This window comes from Nansenia antarctica, assembly GCF_963989245.1.
Source record: "Nansenia antarctica genome assembly, chromosome: 5".
Taxonomy (NCBI): Eukaryota; Metazoa; Chordata; class Actinopteri; order Argentiniformes; family Microstomatidae; genus Nansenia; species Nansenia antarctica.
The window spans coordinates 10,648,124-10,667,062 of record NC_137690.1 but is presented as its reverse complement, the minus strand read 5'-3'; the positions used below and the strand labels follow the sequence as shown (position 1 = coordinate 10,667,062).

Genomic DNA, 18,939 nt, shown 5'->3' with positions numbered 1-18,939 from the left:
AACACATGTATGTTGTTGGTTTGTTGGAAGGGCAAAGAACAATGAGATAATGGGATTATCCTCATAGAAATAATAAAACTAATGAATGAACAACATTCGCAGAGGGGGGCAGGATAAGAAAGCGTTATGTAAGCAAATCAGAAGTCTCACACAGAGACGGCAGATGTTGAAACACTTAGTTGAACACTGTGGAATATAGCACAAATACTGAGAGTAGCAGCATATAGATATTTCCGCTGATACAGCTTAAATGAAACACTGTTCTAGGGGAAACAATCGTCGGTCATGAAAGACATGCTTTATTTGAGAGAAAAACAACAGCGGCTGCATACTGAAGTAAAAAGTGACTGAAGTTTGTGGTGGGGGAAATAGCCACTAATGATCTGTTACAACCATGCTAGGGAGTCCATGCTTTTGTGGTAACCCTGGGGGATTGGGGGGTTCTATGTGCAGAAGGGGTTGGTAGGCTTGGTGTGGACACTGGATCTCTCCCCCAGGAAGGCGTAGGCCCCACTCTCTTCCTGAAAGGTGTTACGGCCCGCCCTACGGTAGTCCGCTGTGTCAGTAAACTGAGAGTGACGCCTCCTGAAGTCAGGTCTGCTGTCTGCTTGGCCTTTCATGGTCTTCTATAGGGAGGAGACACAACATATTAAGTTAGGGAGTATTACTGGTTCTTGAGCTGTGGAAATGTGTGTTGATCTCTGACTAGTAATGAAAATGGACCTCCAGAGTGAAATCTCTAGATATTTTGTTTTAGTTTTTTTTTGTAGTAGCCAACCTCAGCAGCAGGTGGATATTGATAGCGGAAATTACAACACTATGTCCTTAACTGTCCTCGTATAAAAGACGAGAGATCACTAGAGATCACAGAGGGACTCTGAAAGCCACAGATCTCCACACAGTCACTACACATGGGGAACGCATTGTTCTATAATCCATATTTTTTATTTCCTGTTCAAAATGAGAAGTGATTTTTTTAGGGAATGAAAATGTTAATGCAAAACGTATGTATCCCTGCAGGATAAGCCGACAGCCTAGGACCCCAGAGTGGCCTACTCTGGGGAATAAGAAACAATATTACACATCTGTTAGCAGTTATGAGGAGAAAATAAATAATAAAACAACCCATTAAATACACAATGCTACAAACCTGCTCCTGCTTATGGAGGAAAATATCACTTGTGCTTCTGTAACCATCAAAATATGAAATATGACACAAAAGTAAAGATTAAATGGAAGGAGAATGGTTTTGGATCAGCTGATCTGCAACCACTGGTTTTACTCCTCAGCTGAGACTCCGAATTACACATTCCATTTAATTGTGCACAAAAATACCCATCTATGTTGAATGGCAACTTATTCAATGTGTTTAAAGGGACCACACCAGCCAATGTTGCTTCCTGTGTTTTTCTTGAAAAAAATGCTAAAAGAACAAAAGCAGCTAGTGTTGACATTCACAGAGTTAGTTGGGACGCCAGACATAGCTAGAGCAACTCTCAATAAAAGCCGTCGAAAGGCCGTTTGACTCAGTCTCAAAGAGGCTAATGAAAGGGTTTCAGAGGGTTATATTTGACTCTGGTCGCTAACATTACAAACAAACTAGCCATGTGCCATATACAATAGCTATATGAAATTACCCACTGCACAGGAAATTGTTTTATGAAGAGCAAAAACATTGTGCAGTCCCATGATGTCATATATGACCTAACTGTCATGTAAACATGACAATGTGGGCCTCTAAGATGAGATGATGTGTAAGATAAGAAGAGACAAGGAATGTCCAATCCAAAAAGCATATGGAAATATATATATTACCATTTGAAAATATATATGCCGGCATGGTGGTAATATGTGAACCTGGATCCAATGAAAAATAATCTCAAACAGTCCCCTGCAGAGAATTGATTTGATGATCATGTTTGACATTCAGACTCACTGCCTCTTTGCTGTAGTCACATGGTGGTAGGTAATCCATTGCATATGTGGAGTCCAACTCTCTGAAATGAGAGACAGACACATTATAAAACAGGCTCAACACTGCAATGTGTATAGACTTCTAATCTAACAAAGGGACTCGGCATCCCCATAGGAAAACCTCAGGGGATCTTCCCACTAAGATGACTGATTTCCTCTTGGGCAAACTCACACTCTGCATGCAATCATTATAACTCAACCTCACTTTTTCATAATGCTCTCCATCTCTTATCCAGCTTTGTTCGAAAGTAGAGGTACATTTGAGAAGTTTCAGGTGGAAACAAAACCGATTGAACTGAGCAAAAGGCCAATCGTTAAAAAGAAAAAAGAAAACACAGAAGGATGTTCAAATCCCCTCTAATATCGTTGACTGTTATATCTGTTTTCCTCATCTATATTCCCTTTTAAGTTTTCTTATTTGTTTGTTTTCTTAAGCAGACTATTATGTGAGGGGCACAGAAAAATTAGGCCCGAACCTCTAAGAATGATGGGATCCTAAACACTAAGTAAGCTTTGGACTGCAACATTGCTCTCTGTCGATAACACAAAACTGTCTTGACCTTATTAACTAAATAAAATATGTTAGTGGTTGGTAGTCAACCATTTTGACTAGCAAGCCAAATAAGGGAAAGTCTAAACAATGAGCAATTATTTATGTCAAGTGTAAAAAGAATAATTAAATATCATCTCAGAAAATAACCTCAGTGACAACATATCGCCCCCCTCTGGCTAAAGATAATGACAACACTTCATTACAGCTGGAGGCACTAACATTTCACACCTCACCTCAGAGTTTAGCATCTATCGGTAACTATGAAAAGGAAGTTCGATACCAGTCTCTTACATTTGGTTATGGCCAGGCTGGTGACGCGGCAGGATGCTATTGGTCACATCAGTCACCTGCCCAGCTATTTCTTGCCTGAAAAAAACAAACATCATATCAACACATTATGAATGACCAGATAGCATGGTCAGAGACAAGGTGTTGACATCACTAGTTATTCTCCCCAAAAAGACAATTGTGTCTGACTATCATGTATGGATCCTATTGGTAAACAATATAGACAACCATCAATGAATACATGTAAGTTACAATAGTACAAAGAATGTTGTGTGAATCATTCATAAAGCCTTGCAATAATGTGCTCTTGTAGAAAACCCTGTGATGGGCAGTGAATGAGTGAGTGGACTTGGCTTTGAGTGCTTCATTCAGGATGTTTTTAGTGTTCAGGTTTTTTGTGCTTCATGAAGAATTCATGGCAAAATACTGAATGAATGGTAGCAGCAAGAGGCTGTTTCAAAACAGCTAAAGCGCAGTGGATAGTTGACATAATGTCCACTGCAGTAGTGAGAATTGAAGACGACAAGCCAGTGGAACTTTGATGGAAATCTATGTTGTTAAGCCCAAAGCCAAATATACACATACTTTGTAATTGTGTAACATTTCACTTCTCACATTTTGTTATGCTTATGAAAATATCCACCATGGACATTTGTATGGAATTAAAACATATGTATACAATGACTAATAATTAAAATACTGTGCTGTATTGTAGTAGTACTACTGATGTACTGTACAGAAGGCCTACCTGACTGTAGTTCTCCTGTCAAAGTCTGCAGATTGGAGGTGATCTGCATCCACCATTGATTTGGGAGTCTTTTCAGGCTTATACTCCTTCTTCAAGAGATACTGAGACATCTGGGTTTCTGTGCTGGTACTCCAGTCCTAGAGATGAGGTGAGAGGAGGTTTCATGTTACCCTACCCTGAGAGGCAGTTCCCCTATTTGCATGAACTAGAAACAAAACAATGCACTGACAGCATGTTTATAATGTCAGTTTGATAAAAAAAAAAGGAGAGGACATTGCTCACAGCATCCATGCAGGTTCCAAAGTGTTTGTAAGTAGATATGCTTAGTTTCTTCTTTCCATCTGGACACAAGGTGAAGTCATAGTCTTTAGGCTCAGCCTCTCTGTTCTTATGCCTGTTGTTGGAATAATTGGTACACAACAAAGAATGACCTGATCTGCAAATATAATACTTTCAATTTCAGAGGTATTTGATGCTGTAGTTGACTATACTCACCAATTGAAAATAAGAGTTGGTCTGCTGTAATACATCTTGATGAGATGATAGAGATACCAGGTAAAACACTTGCCAACCCCCCAAAAATGTATTTACATTCCAGTAAAGTGAAATGTTAAATCAAATATCTTCTTTCTTTTTCACATAATGTAAAGATTAAACGAATGCAATTAATTGTGGATTGGAAACATTGTAGCTAGTTGGAATAGTATTAAGTTGTTGCAATGTTACCATGGTGAAAAACGTATAACGCATGCGCACTGATGCGATTTTTTAATGACCCGGATGAAGTGGACAGAAGTCGTTGACGTCATTGATACTCCAAAAATGGCTGAGTCGGAGGAGGAGGTGGACGTCTTGGTGCAGAGAGTTGTCAAAGATATTAATAACGCCTTCAAGAGAAACCCCAACATGTACGTATGTCTTATCTGTTAGAGAATAACACATATCATCACCTCGACGCTAGATAACATGAAACTGAGTGTAACATGACGTGGTAAACGAGTCCATCATCAAACATTATTAGCCAGCTAGCTTACTTAGCTTGAATAACTATGTAGCCAGCCAGCTAGCTCATCACCGATGAGCGGACAGGTGCATGGTGGAATCAGTCAGCTAGCTCACTTCTCTCTCTTTGCTTTCAGTAGGACCAGCAAATGTCTGTTGAGTTTGTCAAATACTTGTAGTGCCCTCCTTGTGCAAGGTGTCAATGGTCGTCTTTTGGACAACTGTCAGGTCAGCAGTCTTCCCCATGATTGTGTAGCCTACAGAACTGGACTGAGGGACCATTTAAAGTCGTTTGCAGGTGTTTTTAGTTAATTAGCTGATTAGAGTGTGGCACCAGGGGTCTTCAATATTGAACCTTTTCACAATATTCTAATTTTCTGAGATACTACATTTGGGGTTTTCATTAGTTGTCAGTAATAATCATCAAAATTAAAAGCAATAAACACTTGAAATATATCAGTTTCACTTTTTTAATGGAATTACTGAAAAAAAATCTACTTTTTGATGATATTCTAATTATATGACCACTAATTATATGACCACCATATTACTCACTTTCTCTTGGAATCAGATTGGAAGTTGAGCTCAGATGATAGAATGCATTTAGTGTTGAAGCTTCCCCTGACAGGGCTGTTCAGAATGAGTTCCGGCCTACATTCCCGCTGGCTCATTTAGGAACAATGTATGAATGATTCAGCTTTGATGCTGCATCTGATCTGAACAGTCTATATTTACCCCCTCGTCATCTCCTATCATCTTGACAGCAAGGTCATGCTAACTGGCCTGGAAATAAAATGAAAGTTAGATACATAACACAGCCGCGCTGAAGCGCAACTAAAAGAGAGGTAGTGAGTGACAACCTTTCACGTAGACATGTGCACAGTGTTGCATGGGCTCTGGTGGTGTTGTTGTTGAGTGCAGTGGTTTTAGAATGGCTGTGATTGCTCTCACTGACCTGCATACACACACACACACACACAGGGGCGGACTGGGATCAAAAAACAGCCCTGGCATTTGCGACACAACAGCCCTATTTCCAAACCCAACACGCAACACGGATTGTTAACATATAAAGCTTGAGATAACCAGACTGACTAGAATCCAATGTAGACATTTGGAACACATAACACACACTGACACACACTACAATCACTGATGAATTCAGAGTGCTGACAACAATCCACAGTGACTGACTTAACCTGAACTGTGGCATCTATCTTAGCCAAAAGGACCTTGAGGTCCAGTGAAGCCTAATAGACTCGGTGTAGCTAAGAGAAGCTGCTCTGACACGGAATACAATAACGTTAGCAAAACACCCTCCAGTTACATGAACCATCACATGTATGAGCCTAAACAATACACCAGCCACAGTGCACATTACATTTAGCTTCACCAAAGCAGAAAAAGAGCACTGCACAGCCACAGTGTATAATAATAAATGTGTCTTACCTTAGTTAGTTAGCAGGCTACGAAGTAGTTTGCTTTTCTCGGCAACCCTGTCAATCACGTCATCGGAGTCCAGCTTCATTAGGATTTCTTTTTCAGTTGCCATGAGCATGAAGGCCTCCAAATTGTCCTGTGACAGTCTGCTCCTGAGACGATTCTTAATAAACTTCAATGTGGAAAAGCTTCTTTCACATGCCACTTGTGTGCAGGAGAGTGTCAAAAGAAATTTGTAGGCTAATCCTATTGTGTGGTAGACATGAGTGAACAAATTCAACTGCTGCAGGAGGAAATAGCAGCATAATGCACAGTTCTTGCAGGTTGTGCATCTTTTGCTCACCAGATCAACTTCTTCTTGATCCATCTGATGGTCCTGTTCCTCAGACGTAACAGACTGTCTGATTGTATATTCATTCAGTGGAGACTGTTTCAGAGTGTCCCATTGTGTGGTGAGGTTTGACAACTCAGACTGTAAATTCTCAACAGTTGCATCTTCATCAAATGTAAGTAGGCATTTACTTAAGTCCTGAAGTGCATTTGGAGGTAGTCCATTGGCTTTAATTGTTGGAAAATTACGAGGATCTAGACATGCTAAATCAGCATAAAGTTTCCCATTCTGCAGGAAGCGGCGATGCATACACTCAGAGGCTGTGTCAAGAATTACATTGTGGACTTGTACTCTATACGCCATCAATGAGTCTGTAGCTGCATGTTCTGCATCAGCAGCACACTCACCTGGCATTGCTTTTCTTTTCTTGATGCGTTTTGGTGGCAGCGCATCCTGCACTTCCATTTCAGATTCCTCACTTTGTAATCTGTTGTTTGCCCATCTCACAAACTTGTCTGTGGCTTCTTTCACTGTGTTAAAGTCTCTGACATGGTTTTTCAGTTGCTCGTGTGTTTTTGTTACCATCCTATGGGCAGCCACAAGATCCAGTGCGCTGGTCTGTAAGTATTTTGACAATGGTGATGTTAGTGAGAAAATACGCAGGAACACCTGTGCAGTCAAAACTGTCTCGTATTTAAGAAGTGACTCCATGTAGGCATGAGCCTTAACACGCACAGCTGGTTTAAACTGTAGATTCTCCTCAATCTTGGACAATGTTATAACTAGCTCCACATACAAACCACTGTCTGGCTTGGCGAATGATCCAAAGATCTTCTTCAGCGCAGCATCCTTTGAGGACCATCTTGTTTCACCAATCAGTGTAATCCTTCGGTGTTGGGGGTCCTCCTGACTGACACCTTCCCAAACATTCATTCGCTGATATGAGTCACGAAGAAACACTGCAATCTCGTTAACCAACCCAAATAATGATGCCGCTGCTATCACTACACCTGTAGTTTCAGACATAACCAGGTTGAGTACATGGGCGTAGCACCACACATGAACTTGACTTGGGGCTTCCTTTGACAGCCAGGCAGAGAAGCCCCTGTATTGGCCTTGCATATTTGCGGCCCCATCTGTGGAGTTTCCGATGCAGTTCTTTATGTCTATTTTGCAAGAGGTCAACGTCTCTTTGAGCAGTTTAAGAAAGTCCTCACCTGTGGATGATTTGCATTCAACGACTGCCAGTAGTTTCTCATGAACGCTGTCTGTTACATAGCGGACTACAACACTGCACTGATCTTTTGCTGAGATATCTTGTGTCGTATCGATTTGTACTGAATACATTCCAGCCTGGATGACTTCAGTAGCGACACTCTCTTTTATTAGTTGCCGGATAGACTCCACAACCGTATTGACAGTTGTTTTGGACATTAATGTCACTAGTGAGCCTCTTCCCTGGCCAGACTTGCTTTTCTCAATGCACTCTTGCACATGCTGCTGTAAGCAACTGTCATATTTACTGAGAAGCAACAGTGTCTCCAGAAAGTTCCCATGATCAACCGACATGTCAGCTAATGAGTATGCGGCCTCAGATCTATGTCCCCGATAACCAAGTGCACATTTGCCTATCATTTTTACCACATTAACCACACGCTCTAGAACTTGCCTCCTCTTACGCACTTGTTCTCGGCGGGCTGACATTTGATTTGACTGCAGCAAATGTGCGATATCTGCTTGACTTACCCACGAAAAGTATGCCTTTACACATTCCATATGAAAGACAGTGTTCTCATGCTCGTTTAGCCTCTGGTGTACGTGCCTCCAGTCGTTATATCCATCAATGAAGGGATGTGTCTCAATCTCAGTCTTTTTAGAAAATGCCAGGCACACTGCACAAAATAAAGAATGGTCCTTCTCACGATAGCTGACCCATTTCCGTTGTGATCCATCTTTGCGGTTAAATGCTTTCTTGGCTGTTCCTTCAGCCGACTGATGTGGGTGAAACTTGAAAAACTGTCCAAGTGTGTCGAAATTTGGTCGCTTGAAAAAATCATACTGCTCCTCAGCCTCCTCTGTAGCCATCCTACCGGCCCCGCTCATTGCTCCCGCGGCCGCCGTTCCCTCTGATAATGTACCGGTAATTTCCAACGCCTTTTGCTTGTCATTGTCATGATGAACTGTTTCGGTCACAAGTCCCGTGTCCATGTCCGATTCCTCTGCCACTTCCTCTTGCTTGTCTCCATGTTTCTCTCCCTCGTCGTCTACCTCCACAAGTTCAAGGCTAGTGCTAGTTGAAGGAATCACACTAGCACCTGCTGCTTTCTTCACAAACAGATCGGTTATTTTTGTTAATTTCCCCCCCTCTGCCAATAGAGCTTTCTTCGATTTGTCCCTCTTTTTCTCTGCCCCACCCTTTGATCGTTTAGTGCCCCGATTCATTTTATTTTAGCTAGATGCAATTTTCCTGTCAGTTTATCGTTGAGTTATCAAGCAGTGTAGTAGCAACGAGTTGATCATGGGAAAATGCGTGTAACGTTACGTCACACGTCACGTTAGGCCCTGGCCCGGGCACCCGCGCAGAACTGCGTGGGAGGCCCGGGCCGATATATAATGTTTTGGGCCGCGGTCGGCTGAAATAAGTTATTTTCAATGAAAATCACCAGAGACAAAAACAAAAAAAAAAAAAAAAAGTTTTTTTTTTTTTTTAAACATTCTGAGCGGCCCAGAGTCTCGCGGCCGTCCTGGCATTTGCCAGGCATGCCCGGTGGCCAGTCCGCCACTGCACACACACACACACACACACACACACACACACACTCACACTCACACTCCGCACATTCTCAAAGGTCAAATCTCACCCAAGTCCTGTGTTGCCATCCCCCTGTCTGTGCCAGAGAACTGCAGCGAAACGACCACAACTCTATGTGCACTTAGTAGCAGTTCGCTCAGCAGTGAAAGGCAAGCCGATTCTGTTGTGCCCTCACTGAGGCATGTGTGCAAACTAGGCTGCTTTCACCAGGACTTGAACCCGTATCAGGGTTGGGCTTCTGAATAGCTCTCTGTCAACAAGAGATGCAGGCCCAGTGCACTGAAGACAGGGTCCCTTCTAAACTGATCTAGCCTAATCTAAGCAACTAATCAGTATCCCTTAGAATATGAATCGTGAAATGCTCAAGCTTTAGTGGCAATTAACGGACCAGGATTTTGTTTGTGTGAGAGAGAAAGTTGACTGTAGGCACATCTGTGTAGCGTGTGTGTGTGTGTGTGTGAGTGTGAGTGAGAGAGAGAGAGAGAGCAGTGTGAGCAGTGTGAGCAAGCAGTCACTCATGCAGATGTCTCATAGTAGCCCCCCTGCTCTCCATCTCAGTGATGAGATAGGTCTGATCCCGTGTCCAGAGGCCAGATACAACCGCAGCCCCATCGTCCTGGTGGAGAACAAGCTCGGCGTGGAGAGCTGGTGTGTGAAGTTCCTCCTGCCCTACGTCCACAACAAGTTGCTGCTCTACAGGCAACGCAAGCAGTGGCTCGACAGGGAAGGTACAGTAATAGTAACACATTTGTAGAAGATTATGGTTATAGTCCCAACGCTGATAGCACTGTCTGTTATTGTAGATGCCGGTTTTGGGGTCTTACTTTCAAAGACGGGAAGGATTGAACTCTCGAGGTCGGCTATGTCACAGAAAGGGATGTACTGTACAGAAATGTTAGGAATTCATTGCATGGATGAGGTTTCGGTAATTACGTAAAGGGATAGTTTAGCTGCATAACAACATTTCATGCATGTTTTGTTTTCTGACCATGAGAGAATATTTCTTTTAATTTACTCTTCACACAGACCTGTGTCTCGTCTCTTTCACTTCCAGCACTGGTGGATATCACCTGCACGTTGTTGCTGCTAAACCCAGACTTCACCACCGCTTGGAATGTCAGGTATGGAGTCTTGTCTCGCCAGCTGGCTTTTATGCCTACGCCTGCATACAAAACAGATGTCATGGACAGAACAGAGAAACAAACTGCTCGAAATAGACCCACATTTCTTTGTATTCATGCCGTAAAAAAAACAAAACAGATCCCTTGTTGGCTTTATTCTAGGCTTTGTATTAAGCAGGTTGTTCTTTAGATGAGAGACAATCATATCAGAGACAAAACCGTTTGATTAAAAACGCTGTTTTTCAGAACGCAACGCTTTCTGTGAGTGTGTGATTGTCAGACTCAGCACAGATTGGCATCGAACTTAGTTTGTGAAGTGGAACCGTCTTGAAATAGCTTTTATACTCTTGATTACGTGACTGCCTTTTAAGGGGTGTTGAAAATGGAAGATAGCATTATAAATGGACATGACTCAAATAAGTCAAGTCCAACCACTCATATAGAGTGTGACATACTCATAGAGCTTTGTTAGATGTTTTGTTTGTTAGATGACTTGCTTTATGAATGCTGGGTTTGAATGGTATGGTGTGGTAAGTCGCTTTAAATACGAATGTCAGCAGAATGGATAGAATGTCAATGGAATGTAGGCCTACTGCTTGAGACATGTCTTTGACTGCAGACCTGGTCATCAAGTGTTTTTTCATTTTCCCCATGTAGGCTAATAAAGAGAAGATACCTACTTTAGACCTGAATAAGTTAATTTTGTGTTTAGTTTTTTGTCTTTTGCTATGGTCTTAAAGAATGCGTCTGTTAATTTGCATTGTAATAATACATGTACTTTTCCTAGTGTTTTGGCCACTAGGAAAGGATGGCAAACTGTTTGCTTGAGGTTCATTTTGAAAATATATCGCCCGCCCCTATACACATTGACTCACATTGAAGTTGCATAGTCTCTGATTAATTCCCTTCTTCCTCTATTCACTGTTCTAACTAATCTGCTGGAGCCCTAATTATCTTGGCGAGTTCTAGACTGTATCCAATGTGGATCTACTGGAACTAACAAGGCTGTGTCAGTGACCCAGCCAGATGTGGCACATCATCATCATCATCATCAGAGAGCAGCTGCCCCTCTCTGCCATGCCCTGCCTGTCACTGTTCCCCCGGTGCCCTGCTTCAGCCTCTGCTCTGTGTGATCTATTTATCAGCAGGCTTCCCGTGACCCAGCTAAGACATTCAGGATGGCCACTGGCCTGTTCTCAAAATGTTACCCTATAGGAATCCTTTTATATAATCACATCTGGCCTGGGTGGTTTTGATTCCTATAGACGGATTGATTTAGAAAAGGGATATACTGTTCATTGTGTTGTACTGGCTCACTCTTTATAGGCATTGTTAGCAAAGCAAAAGGCACTGTCGGGGCCATACCTCAATAGTTGTCATAGGCGAATGTGGTGATATACTGTGTGTGTGATGTTATCATAGTTTAGGACAACTCTTATGTCACTACATATATCAGCTTCTGTTGGTGATGTTATTTAGGTCATATTTAAGTTGTATTTTAAGAGATATGTTCTTTGAAACAGCTATTATAAAATCCAACTCTTTTTCAGATGCCTCCATCTCATTATTGTATTTGCAGGGTTGTCCAGTAGGTGGCGCTAAATAACACCCTTTGAATCAGACGCAATGCAACAGCTTTATACACTACACTTATACACTGCTATAGATTAGGCATTTGGAAAGAGGCTGTGTTGATGACTCATCTGTGGAGCCAGTTAGATGTGAGTGTGAGTGTGAGTGAGTGTGTGTGTGTGTGTGTGTGTGTGTGTGTGTTTGTGTGTACGTGAGTGCTGCTTGTGTGTTCCTCACGCTAGCTCTGGTCGTGGGATGACGGGTGCTGTTCTGTTGTTGTTGACATCTTCTTTAAGAAGTTGATCTCACTCAAACTCCCATTGCCCTGAATCAGTCACTTCAGCTTTCTGTGTGCAGAGTGGCCCGTGGCCTTTGAAAGGAACGGAGATCTGTATCCTGAAGACAAAACCTTGAGATTGTTCTGTCAGTCATATCAACTGCCAGTCCAACTCGGCTGGCGGTAGACATTATATCTGTGCCTGGTACATCCCAGTACACCAAGGCATAGCCTAGATCCCTGAATATGTTCTCCTGTGATTGTGACAGAGAAGAACCCTAACCCAGCTCAGTGGCCTTGCGGTTAGAGTATCTGCCCTGAGATTGGGAGGTTGTGAGTTCCTGCCCCTTTGGGCCACTAGACACCATCAGTTCTCAAGGCTACTTACTTTTCTGTCATTGGAGTGATTTATAAATATGTACATTAATTAATTTCATGTGTACTTGCTTGTATTTGCTTTAGTTTGAATATATTCAAGTATTGAATGTATGGAATTCTAGCCTATGTTGTCCTGGCTTGTTGTATCGGATAGTTTATCTGTCTTTGTCTCAGGTCTCGGAGGCTCAGTGAATGTGACATTGACAGTTGGTACTGTAGGGTACATTGACAGTTGGACTTAGCAAGGCACTTAACCCCTAACTGCTTCAGGGGCCCAGACTATGGCTACTGCTTCAGGGGCCCAGACTATGGCTGACCCTGTGTCTAGAGCAAAAAAATACCCCAAAATGTACTGACAAGTTGATTGCAAGGCAAATAAAACATTCTTCTTCTTCCTCTTCTCTAGGAAGGAGCTGCTGCAGTGCGGAGCCCTGAGCCCGGAGAGAGACCTGTACCTGGGCAAACTAGCACTGACCAAGTTCCCCAAGAGCCCAGAGACATGGATCCACCGGTAGGACACTTTATTAACTCACTGTTAGATCATCTGAATGCCAAATGTATCCAATGACTTACTTATTGTTTGTAGAATCTGTGGATGGTTCTCTTTTTTTTTGTCATGTGTCTTGTGATGCTGACCAAAAACTGAGGCTGTGAGGAGTGTGAGCATTGCCGACTTTTATTTTGTTCTTGTTGTTCTTTTTTTTGTTATTTGTTATATATGTTGACATATATATTTCTTGTAGCCTATATATTATGTTCTGTGTGGACCCCAGGAAGAGTACCTGGGGGAGTACCCCAGGGGATGCTAATAAATCAGATTTATCGGTATTGGACTCATTTTTGATTACATCCATTTGTTTAAGCCGTATTTCTAAACACTAATCGCCAACCACTGTGACTTTGCCACTCACGTCACCTGGCAGATCAAAAATTTGACTTTGCATCCTAAACACTGGCCTTTATAGCATCTCACTGTTACAGCCACATTCACTTAAACACGTATGATATTTACTGACGCTCCAGAGTCTCTGCTGGCTTCTAAACCAGGCCACAGGAAAAGAGCCCCTACATTATTAATGATAGATTAAGTTATGCAATTTACCGGAGGTTACCCAGGGAGAGGAAGGGAAGGAGGAAGAGAGAGGGGAGTAAGAGGTAGACAGAGACGAGAGAGGTATAGTTGGTTGGAGGGGGGAGGGAGAGAGGGAGAGGGAGAGAAAGAGATGAAGATTGTATTTTAGGAGACTGAAAGGCCTAGCCTGTTTCCTTCAGTTTCCTACAGAGAGACATTTTTACCCACGTCACGTTTGATCAAGGACAAGCAGCGCTGGGGGCACCGCAGGATCACATCCAATCAGATAGGTCCCCTGCCCCAAGGGATGCTGGGAATTAGGGACATGTGAACACTGGCCTGGGTTTCGTTCACCTTAGTGGAGTGAGAGGGTGGGTGAGTTGGAGGATGAGAGGGATGCTGAGTGGGAGAGAGATGGGGAGCGAAATGGAGAGGAGCTTGGCATGAGGACAAGGAAATATGAGGAGGGTTGGGAGGGAGGGAGGGAAGGAGAGAGAGAGAAAGAGAGAGAGAGCGAGCGAGCAAGCGACAGAGAGATTACTCCTGGCCATAAGTGCTATACAAGGTCATGGAATGGCTAGTATTGTTGTGAGTGTGTGTGTGTGCGTGTGTATGATCATCTTATCTTGTGCTTGGAGGTTGCAGATGGTGGTGGGCGGGGATTGCAACAGTTTGTTTACAATCTGACTGATTATGTGGATTATGTCATACTGTTGCCCTGCCATGCCACACACGTCCATATGGCGAGGGATATCTGCCCTCATCTTACCCCAAAGCATCCCTGTGGTTCGCAGCCTGAGCAGTTTAGTTTTGGCTCTGTTGCTCAACACGATGCTCAGGTCCTGTGTGGTGCTTGGATTTAGGGGTGTGTGTCTGTGGGTGTCTGTGTGTGTGTGTGTGTGTGTGTCTGTGTGTGTGTGTGTGTGTGTGTGTGTCTGTGTGTCTGTCTGTGTCTGTGTGTGTCTGTCTGTGTCTGTGTGTCTGTGTGTGTGTCTGTATCTGTGCGTGCGTGGGGTACAGAAACACACCCACCCTGGTTGTAACTGTGTCATGTCCGCTCTGTGCTCCCAGGCGCTGGGTGCTGCAGCAGGTCCTGCGTGAGTGCTCTCCCCCGGGTGCAGACAGGAAGGAGCAGGGGGACGCAGATCGCCACAACGCCGTGAGGACGCGCCTCAACGAGCGCCTCCAGAGGGTACTGCACGACGAGATGAAAGTGTGCGCCGACGCCGCCGGCCGTTACCCCAGCAACTACAACGCCTGGTCCCACCGCATTTGGGTGCTCCAGAACATGGCCACGGGCAACCTGAAGGTGAGAAGCGTTGGGTTCTCTCTCTCTCTCTCTCTCTCTCTCTCTCTCTCTCTCTCTCTCTCTCTCTCTCTCTCTCTCTCTCTCTCTCTCTCTCGGGAGGTGAGGTGTCCCAAGGACGCTCTTTACAGTCTGAAATAGCGGGTGTTGCGAAAGGCATTCGTGGCTGAGCCAAAAGGATTGGAACATTAACAAAATGACTGAACATCAATACATTTTTCCCAACATATTTTCTGCACAGTTTTCCTTTTTTTTCCCCGCCGTCCGTTTCTGTATCGGCCGATATGTCCCAGCAAATATCAGACGTCAGTATCCCTAGTGTTGAGATAAGGAAAGCTTGGTATTCACTGATGTAAACCTAGGTATAATGTTTAAACAGACCACTAGGGGGCCTTCCGCTTGGCATGTAGTCAGCAGCTCTCAATCTAACGTAGTGAGAAAATCCCTGTGTGAGAGCGAGGGGGGCTTACAGGATCATCAGGGTCACTGCGCCCCCCGCCTCGTCCTGTGGACCGAGAAGGAAGCCACGTTTACGGGACATTTAACAGATCTGGGAACAGCCCGATTTCCCCCCACGCACGCACGCACACGCACGCACACGCACACACGCACACATACTGAGGCCCTGGGATTTAAAGGTTAGGAAATGCTACTGTGTTTGTTGTGGCTCAGTGCTTCCAGCTTTAAGCCCACTCATATAACCTAGATTCTATATTAGGACCCAGGGAATAACTGACAGTCAGTCCTGGGGCGATGTTGCAGCATGGCATGCATCTCTCTGCCAGGATAAGCCTCTGGCTTCTGATCTCCACCATCGGTGTGGTTGAGGTGAGGTAATGTGTGTGCGCCACTGCGGCCCTGACTGTGTTTGTTTTTGTGTTACTGTACTTACTGACAGACTAAATCCACTTAATTCCTAAAGGAGTATTGTTTACTCAGATGTTCCAATTACTCTTGTTTGGTTTTACAAAAAGGCTCTGGTTCCTTCTCTCTGGGATGGCTGGTAGGGTTGGTCGGTATCCAATTTTTTATGCCGTTAGACCGCCCCCCACATTTTTACAGCGGGATTGAAAATCTAATTGTAGGGCTCGGATTAAGCCTAGTTCTGGACTAAGTCACACTTTCAATATAAAATCTCAATTGAAGATTGCTTTTTTCGTCTAGGATTACCAGCCCATAGTGTTTCAGCTCCATTTCAGACTCCCCTCTCTTTCGTCCCCAGGTCCTTCATGACGAGCTCTCCTCCATGCGCCTGTGGGTCTCCATGCACGTGTCGGACCACAGCGGCTTCCACTACCGCCAGTTCCTCCTCAAGGCCCTGGTACGAGAGCTCAGCCAGTCCCAGGTCTCCCCACAGCATCACCCAGCCTCCAGCCCGGACCTCCGCTCTGCCCACCCCCACCACCAGGCCAACGGAGAGGCCACAGCAGCCCCTGCCTCATCCTCAGAGGAGCAGCCCCCGCTGGCCGCCGTGCCCCAGCTTTTCCAACAGGAGATGGAACTGTGTACAGACCTGATCCAGTCCTACCCCGGCCACGAGACGCTCTGGTGTCACAGGTGAGCCCCCGGCCCGGAGACTTGACTGTCACCTCACCCTGGGACTAGGGATGGGAATTGATAAGATGTTATTGATACCGATTCCATCATCGATTCTGCTTATCGGTTCGATTCTTTATCGATTCCTGAGCAATTTTGTGTGGAAAACAAAAGTAGGCCTACACAAGTTTTCAGCGTCAACGCAGCTGTTTTATTATCTCAAGTCTCTGAACCCAGTGTATAATATCTGAACACAACATTTGAACATAAATAAAAGGAGCTGGAGCAGCTGGCTGAAGCTTCAGAGCTAGGCCTATCTGTAGCAACAGTCTAATCTGTCTTCATCTGAAATTGATGAAATATGAGAATATTTAGCTGTATCGGGACTTGAATAAACTGTTAAAAAAGATCCCAAATAATGCAAAATAGTGTACATGTACCTTCATGTTATCGTTATCATTAGCCTACCTAATTCATGTTATCATTAGCCTACACTTACTGCTGAAAACAATTTGTTACCGGTTCTCAACCGGAACCGGTTCTCGATTCCCATCCCTACCTGGGACTATAGGAAAATAAAGTCCTCACCCGTGTCTCTCATTTCTTGCGTAAATGTACTTTCTGTATGCACATCCTGGAAACACCCAGGGCTATTGTTTGATTGTGAGATCACTCAACTCGTGTCTCACCTGATGCCAACACACCGCCGTGTGGCACCAGAAATGCTTCGTCATGACAACGTCTGTAAGGAAACATCAAGCTCTCTCGCCAGAAATGTGAGGTGATGAGCTGGTCATACCTGGTTAGTGAGACCATTGCGGCCCCTTTGGAACACACTGTCCCCGTGATCTCTTGGAGCGCTGCAATCATGTGATTAATGTTGTTTTGCTGCAGAGCATGCTTTGTTCTTTTGTAGCGAGAGAGAGAGAGAGAGAGAGAGAGAGAGAGAGAGAGAGAGAGAGAGAGAGAGAGAGAGAGAGAGAGAGAGAGAGAGAGAGAGAGAGAGAGAGAGAGAGAGAGAGAGAGAGAGAGAGAGAGAGAGAGAGAGAGAGAGAGAGAGAGAGAGAGAGAGAGAGAGAGAGAGAGAGAGAGAGAGAGAGAGAGAGAGAGAGAGAGAAATGTTTCCCCTTAGGCAGAAGATCAGCTGCTCTGTGAATAGTGTTATACCTGTCCAGCTTTGTTTTGATAGTGAAAAGCGAGAGGTGCCATGGCAACACCGATCGTACTGGTTTTGTGTATGAAGAGGAGCAAACGGTCTCTCTGGTCGGGTTTGCCATCCTATATAGTTTTGTCTCAACTTCCATTCAAATGTATTGATGTGTTTTTATAACCGACATCTCCTCTTCTTCCAGACGACATGTCTTCTATCTGTGGCACCATTGGAGGAAGGACCACCGCAGCAACAGCGGGAGTGAGTCTCCCCTACTGAACCACACCGACGCTGGCCCGAGTGGCCACCCCCACACGGCCTCCCCTGGAGGAGTCGCCGGCACAGGCGCAGGGGGGGTGGAGAGCAGGAACGGACAGGCCCAGGAAATGGAAGTGGACGGGGTACCGGACCCCCGCGGCACCAAGCGCCTCAAGAGGGGTCCTCAGCAGCCCTGTCCCCCCGCCCTGCCCTCCGAGCATGGCTTCGTGGCCAGCATCCTGGAGGGCTGCCACAGCCCAGAGCAGGGACGCTTCGCTCTGGCATACAGGAAGTGGCTGGACTCTGTCATTGGTCAGTAGCTTGGAGAGAAGACACTTCCTCCCCCTCCTACTGAAGATGGGCTCCGGGTAGAAGTTGCCCACAGGCACAGAGCTAGGATCAGCCCCCTCCCCTCCCCCCTCCCCTCCCCGGACCCAAACTCCTAACCTTAACTGAGAGGAGTAGATCAGCGTCTACGGGCAACTTTATCCTGAAGACTTGTGGAAGGAGGCTGGGGGGTCTTTAATAGGTCACGGTAGTTGTGGCCATGCCCACTGCTTCCTCACTCTCTCCTGGCCTCCTGGAAATGTCTGGACTCTGATTGGTCAGCGAAGCTTGGTCTGAACCAATCCCCCTTCAGAATGGAAATGTGCGTACAAGGCTCTTGAAGAGAATGGCTTGCCTGTGTGTCTGTTAGTAGCTTCTGCCTTAGTTCAGGTACCACAATACCTCAGGTCTATCTCAATGTTAGAGATGACTTTACCAATTCTGTCAGCTCTATTGTTTTAATTTTGTCACTTTTTGGTATTTTGTCTTCCACAAAATTGTATTGTAGCATAATAGCTAAATGAAGCTGCCAAGTGATACAGCATATTTCCTGTTGCAGCTTGAACATCTTGAACACCTGTTTTTGTTTGTTTGTTCTGCAGAAATAGTATCCAAACTATTGACTAGTCTCAGTAGAGCAGTGTTTCTTTGTTAAAACACAAACCTAATTTGAAGCAAAATACAGAAAACTGAGACATATTTAGACAGAGCACTGAGCACAATAACGAAACGGAGAGAAACAGTTGTAAATGGCTGTTTATGTCCCAGCATGTTTTCATGTTTATCATATCGAT

The 18,939-nt window shown here is 44.5% G+C and overlaps 2 protein-coding genes across 2 annotated transcripts; one reads left to right on the top strand and one right to left on the bottom strand.

Moving 5' to 3' along the window:
* Positions 1 to 443: 443 nt before the first annotated feature.
* LOC308157730 (cilia- and flagella-associated protein 95-like) lies at positions 444 to 4,093 on the bottom strand (the record flags this gene model as incomplete). Its single annotated transcript, XM_080531338.1, has 5 exons — positions 444 to 626; positions 1,937 to 1,997; positions 3,564 to 3,700; positions 3,846 to 3,957; positions 4,059 to 4,093. The coding sequence occupies 5 exons, from the start codon at positions 4,091 to 4,093 to the stop codon at positions 444 to 446; spliced, it is 528 nt and encodes a 175-aa protein (XP_080387464.1).
* Positions 4,094 to 4,385: 292 nt separating this feature from the next.
* On the top strand, positions 4,386 to 18,138 carry ptar1 (protein prenyltransferase alpha subunit repeat containing 1; the record flags this gene model as incomplete). The annotated part of the gene is made up of 7 exons (XM_080532570.1): positions 4,386 to 4,471; positions 9,707 to 9,876; positions 10,203 to 10,269; positions 12,903 to 13,007; positions 14,640 to 14,877; positions 16,097 to 16,431; positions 17,763 to 18,138. The coding sequence occupies 7 exons, from the start codon at positions 4,386 to 4,388 to the stop codon at positions 18,136 to 18,138; spliced, it is 1,377 nt and encodes a 458-aa protein (XP_080388696.1).
* Between the last annotated feature and the right edge of the window lie 801 nt (positions 18,139 to 18,939).